Source organism: Cebus imitator, unplaced genomic scaffold, assembly GCF_001604975.1.
Source record: "Cebus imitator isolate Cc_AM_T3 unplaced genomic scaffold, Cebus_imitator-1.0 Scaffold8, whole genome shotgun sequence".
NCBI lineage: Eukaryota > Metazoa > Chordata > Mammalia > Primates > Cebidae > Cebus > Cebus imitator.
The window spans coordinates 10,251,655-10,257,309 of NW_016107323.1; the positions used below are offsets into that span (position 1 = coordinate 10,251,655).

Genomic DNA, 5,655 nt, shown 5'->3' on the forward strand with positions numbered 1-5,655 from the left:
AAAAAAAAAAAAAAAAAAAAAAAAAAAAAAGGCAAGCATTTATGGAGCAGCAGTTCATAAGAATGGCTGAAACTTATAAGGCAGCTACTATAAGCCAGGTGCTGCTCTAAGAATTTATGCAAATTAACCCGCTTAATCCTCACAACAACCTGAAGTGAGTACTTTTGTTCTGTCCATTTTACAGAGAAGGAAACTGAGGCACAGAGATAAAGTGACGTACCCAATGTCACAGAGCCAGGAGGTAGTGGGTGAGGGATGCAAACCCTGGCTTCGGAGACTATGTTCTTTTCACGGTGACCCTCTAAGATCAACTACAATCCTCTAGGGCAGAGCCATGGCCTGTCTTGAACAGTCCATGAGTTTAGAATGGTTCTTACATTTTAAAGTGTTGTAGGAAAGGGAAAAAAAATGAAACAAAAAAGACAGTCAACTTATATGGCCAGACAAAACCTTAAAAGATTTATCATCTGGCCCTTGATAGGTCTGCCAACCCCTGCTCTAGGCACATGAAAAGAAGGTGCCTGGGACACACAGGCGCCCCTGCAGTAGCTACTGAATATGTGAAGAGTATGTCCTTTAGTCTTTTTTTCTTTTTTTTCTGAGACGGTCTCACTCAGTCACCCAGGCTGGAGTGCAGTGGCAAGATCTTGGCTCACTGCAGCTTCTACCTCCCAGGTTCATGTGATTCTCCTGCCTCAGCCTCCCAACTATCTGTGACTATAGGCACGTGCCACCAGGCCCGGCTAATTTTTGTATTTTTAGTAGAGATGGGGTTTTACCACATTGACCAGGCTGGTCTCGAACTCCTGATCTCAAGTGATCTGCCCACCCTAGCCTCCCAAGGTGCTGGGATTACAGGTGTGAGCCACCACGCCCAGCCTCCTTTACTTTTTAATTTTTTTGGAGACATGGTTTTACTCCGTAGCTCAAGCTGGAGTGCAGTCCTGCCATCATGGCTCACCTATCTCAGGTGGTCCTCCCACCTCAGCCTCCCAAGTAGCTGGGACTATAGGTACACACCACCATGCCCAGCTAGTTTTTGTGATTTTTGCAGATGCATTGTCTCACCATGTTGCTCAGGCTAGTCTTGAACTCCTGGCATCAAGTGATCCTCACTCCTTGGACTCCCAAAGTGCTGGGATTACAGGCACGAGCCGTGGTACCTGGCCAACAATCTTTGAAACATATATAACCATTTACTGGCCTTCTACAGATGTGGAAACAGGCACAGAGAGGCTAAGCAACCTCTCCATTGTCCCACAGCCAGTGCAAGGTTGGGCCAAATTTGAACACAGGACAAAGCCCTTGGTCTAAACCATACACAGACTCCTTTTCTTTGGTACTCACCATCTCTGCCCACCTGAGCTGTTTATTATCTTAGTAGTTTCTCTACATTTGTTGAGAATGTAGAGAAACATTCCTCTCCAGGGGCTGAGACCACAGGCAGGCTCATTTTCTTTTCTTTCTTTCTTTTTTTTTTTTTTCTTTGAGACGGAGTCTTGCTCTGTCGCCCAGGCTGGAGTGCAGTGGCGCTATCTCAGCTCACTGCAACCTCCACTTCCCAGCTTCAAGCGATGCTCTTGCCTCAGCCTCCCAAGCAGCTGGGATTACAGGCACCTGCCAGCACACCAGCTAATTTTTGTATTTTTCGGTAGAGATGGGGTTTCACCATGTTGGCCAGGCTGGTCTCAAACTCCCGACCTCAGGTGATCCACCCACCTCGTTCGTCCTCCGAAAGTGCTGGGATTACAGGCATGAGCCACCGTGCCCAGCCTAATTTTTAAATTTTTTGTAGAGACAGGGTCTTCCTATGTTGCCCAGGCTGATCTTTAACTCCTGACCTCAAGCCATCCTCTTACCTGAGCCTACCAAAGTGCTGAGTTCACAAGCGTGAAGCCACTATACCAGGCCTTGGTCAAATTTGTTAACCCTCTAGGCCTCAGTTTCCTCCTTCAGAAAAAATGAAGATGATAGTTGCTGGTGGTGGTACTACAGCATTGGTGTGAGGATTAAATAATAAGGCTCGTACAGCTCTTAGCATGGAGCCTGGCTTATAGTAAATAATAAACACAAACAGGCTCACGCCTGTGAATCCCAACACTTTAGGAGGCACAAGTGGGAAGACTGCTTGAAACCAGGAGATCGAGACTAGACTGGGAATATAGGGAGACTCCCCCTACCCCCGCCCGTCTCTACAAAAAATTTAAAAATTAGCCGGGCATGGTGGCGCGTGCCTGTGGTCCCAACTACTGGAGAGGCTGACATGGGAGGATCGCTTAAACCTAGGAGGCAGCGGCTGCAGCGAGCCGTGGCTACACAACTGCACTCCGGCATGAGCAACACAGCAAGACTCTTCCTCAAAAACAAATTTTTTAAATTAGTTTCCCAGAGGTTTGGGGAGTCACTGTCGCAAGCCACGCGGTCCCGTCTTCCCTTAATTCAACCTCCCAAGAACGCTCCAAACTCTCAAAGTCAGATCTTTTGCACCCGCACTTTTCATTGGGCGAAACGAAACCAGGATCCGCCCCTGAGCAGGAGACAGCCAACGAGGGACGCACGACCGAAAGCCCGCAGGAAGGCCCGCAGACTCAGGCCGCGGAACCCAGAGCTTAACAAGCCCCGAGGCACGTCTTCAGGCCGGCGGTCCCAAGACCCGTCCTTGGGCCCGCAGGCTCTCTCTCTACCCTCTGCGGAGCCCACTCCCCAGCTGGGGAAACTGAGGCTTCGGGGCGCTTCCCGGAGCCGGTTCTCGGGCCCCAACGTGCGTCCCAGCCCCACGCGCCTACCTTCCGGGCCCGGGTGTCATCTTCCGCCTGAATCTCAAATTCGCCGTCCTGCGAGTCGCTGCCGCGGGCCTTGGAGGCCGTGCCGCGGCGCTTCCGGAGCCCTTTCTTCTTCCTCCACTGGGCCATGGCAGCTGACGACCGAGGTCCGGCCGCGGGGCGCTTGCCCGCCGCCATTCGGGCCGCGCGCTGGGAACGCGGAAGGGGGCGGGGCCTGCGGCGCGCACCAACTGAGAGGGTGGGGAAGGAGCGGTGGCCACATCACCCCGGCTGCGCTTTCGCTAGTGCCTGCGGCCCTGGGCAGCCTACTACACACGCCCATGAGTGAGTGGCACCAGAGGCCCCTCTCCGTGTTTAGGAACTTCCTGGGCGTCAGGAACATGGCGCCCATCCCTGGGCGGACTCCCCCCCATCCCCGGGCGCGAATGGTTCGGGCCGCGCCCGCAGTGCTGCTGCCTGCTCCCTGGTTGCTGGGTTCTGGGTTTCTGGATGCGCGCGCCGCTCACACGTCGCCTGGGCTGGCTTCCCGGGTGCGTCTGTCCGCGCGTGGTGCACCGGTATGGCCTGGGCTGCCGGGAGTCCGGGGCCCCGGGCATTCCTGGCCGAAGATTGACGGGGATCCCGGATGCACCGAACGCCTCTGTGCCCTCGCCGAGGGGTCCAGACCTGGTGGGAAGAAGGCGCAGGGAGAGGTACCTGAGGACCCCGATGCCTACGAGCCAAGATGCTCAGGTAGGAGAACAGCTCAAAAATGCAGGGACCTCGGGCATTTTTTAACCGGGTCACTGATTTGGGAGTCGCAGAATATGGGGCGGTGGGGGCGGCGGTGATATCCCAATAGCAGTGTAGTGAAGTACACAAGCTCTGGACTCAGATTTCACTTCCACCGTTTTAGCTTTATAGGTGTGACCTACTCATGTGACTTCACCTCAGTTTTGTGATCCGTAAAATGGACAAAATCGAAGCTACTTCCCAGTGCTGTTGAGAGGATTAAATGAAACAATGCTTGTAAAGCTCTTTGCAGGAGGTAGGCATGGGATCCACGCTGGCTGTTATTGCCCCCACCCCCACAGTACACACAGAATATAGGAAAGTGCCTGTCTCCTCCACCACCATAGTGTGTTTTCTGGTTGGTGCCTAAATGGGCACAGGTGTCACCTCTCCTTCATCCCCAGAGTCAGTCTATAAATAATTGCCAATAGCACCCCTTTCTCCATCATTATGACAACTAAAAAAAGTCAAAGGGCCAGGTGCGGTGGCTCACGCCTGTGATCCCAACACTTTGGGAAGCCAAGGTGGGTGGATTACGAGGTCTGGAGTTCAAGACCAGCCTGGGCAAGATGGTAAACCCCCGTCTCTACTAAAAATACAAAAAAAAATATATATATATATAGCAGGACGTGGTGGTGGGCGCCTGTAATCCCAGCTGCTCAGGAGGCTGAAGCAGAGAATTGTTTGAACCGGGAGGTGGAGGTTGCAGTTGCAATGAGCCGAGATCGCACCACTGCACTCCAGCCTGGGTCTGGGTTGACAGAGCGAGACTCCATCTCAAAACAAATTTAAAAAAAAAAAAAAAAAAAAAAAAAAAAAAAAAAAAATAAAAAAAAAAAAAAAAGCCAAAGAAATTTCCTAAATGCCCCCTGAAGTTGACAACTCCCCTTGAGAGACTGGTTGAGAGGGAACTAAGCCCTTGGGATGAGAACTCCAGAGACCACCAACCTTCTGCCATTAGCACTGCTGTGGCTCAGCGGTGCTACTCCGATCTCCTCTCACAGGGAGCCTCGGAAGCAGGACCTGGCCGGCAGAGCAGACCCGCTGTCACCAGGGACCACAGGCAGCATGAAGACCCCCGTGGAGCTGGCTGTCAGTGGGATGCAGACCCTCCACCTTCAGCAACGCTGCCGGACTGGCTACCGGGTCAAGGCCAGGCCATCATATGTGGATGAGAGTCTGTTTGGCAGCCCAGCAGGCACCCGGCCCACCCCACAAGACTTTGACCCTCCCTGGGTGGAGAAGGCTAACAGAACCAGAGGCATGGGCAAGGAGGCATCGAAGGCCTTGGGGGCAAAGGGGAGCTGTGAGACCACCCCCTCAAGGGACAGCACCCTGACCCTCACACCAAGGAAGAAGAACAGATACAGGTAACTGGGTGGGGAGACACAAATCCTGTACTCAGAGCAGCCACCTGGGTTCCACTTATAGCCCTGGTGCTCTGTGATCTTGGGCAAGCATCTTGACCTCTCTGAGCCACAGTTTACTCATGTGGAAAATAGGACCAATGATTCCTACTTAGGGGGATTGTTGATGGATTAAATGAGAGAGGGGTCTGCAGTGCTTTGCACAGTAACCTAACAGAAAGCTGTCAATAAATGGTAGTGTTGGTGGTTGTGATGGTGGACTCCCTATCCCCAAGTGTCACAACTGGGCATCTGAGGCCCAGAGGAGTCAGCTGATGCTTAAGATCACAGAGAAATTTGCATAAGGTTATTCATATTAATGTGATCGATCCTTGAAATGGCATAGATGTGGTGTTTCTGAAGTCATTTTGAAAATGGGTCTTGCCAGGTGGGGTAGTTCATGCTTGTAATCCCAGCACTTTTGGAGGTCGAGGTAGGATCACTTGAGCTCAGGAGTTCGAGACCAGCCTGGGCAATGTGGTAAAACCATGTCTCTATTAAAAAATACAAAAATTAGCCGAGCATGGTGGTATGCACCTGTATTTGCAGCTACCAGGGAGGCTGAGGTGGGAGGATCCCTTGAGCCCAGTAAGTGGAGGTTGCAGTGATCCAAGATCACGCCACTGCACTCCGGCCTGAATGACAGCGAGACCCTGCCTCAAAAAAAAAACCCTAATATGACTTTCATTCACTAT

General features: G+C 52.1%; 2 protein-coding genes across 4 annotated transcripts in view; one reads left to right on the top strand and one right to left on the bottom strand.

Moving 5' to 3' along the window:
• Positions 1-3,003, bottom strand: part of DDX54 (DEAD-box helicase 54) — a 30,898-nt gene extending 27,895 nt beyond the window's left edge. The window contains exon 1 of the mRNA XM_017543190.2: positions 2,787-3,003. Coding sequence (XP_017398679.1) covers positions 2,787-2,960 — 174 coding nt within the window. The 5' untranslated portion in view covers positions 2,961-3,003. The remainder of the gene's footprint in view (positions 1-2,786) is intronic.
• Positions 3,004-3,046: 43 nt separating this feature from the next.
• RITA1 (RBPJ interacting and tubulin associated 1) overlaps positions 3,047-5,655 on the top strand; it is a 7,519-nt gene continuing 4,910 nt past the window's right edge. Inside the window, exons 1-3 of one of the 3 annotated variants that reach the window (XM_017543220.2) lie at positions 3,047-3,515; positions 3,679-3,810; positions 4,532-4,924. In XM_017543220.2, coding sequence (XP_017398709.1) covers positions 4,623-4,924 — 302 coding nt within the window. In that variant the 5' untranslated portion in view covers positions 3,047-3,515; positions 3,679-3,810; positions 4,532-4,622. The remainder of the gene's footprint in view (positions 3,516-3,678; positions 3,811-4,531; positions 4,925-5,655) is intronic. The other 2 variants (XM_017543212.2, XM_037743767.1) reach the window with 2 other exon arrangements.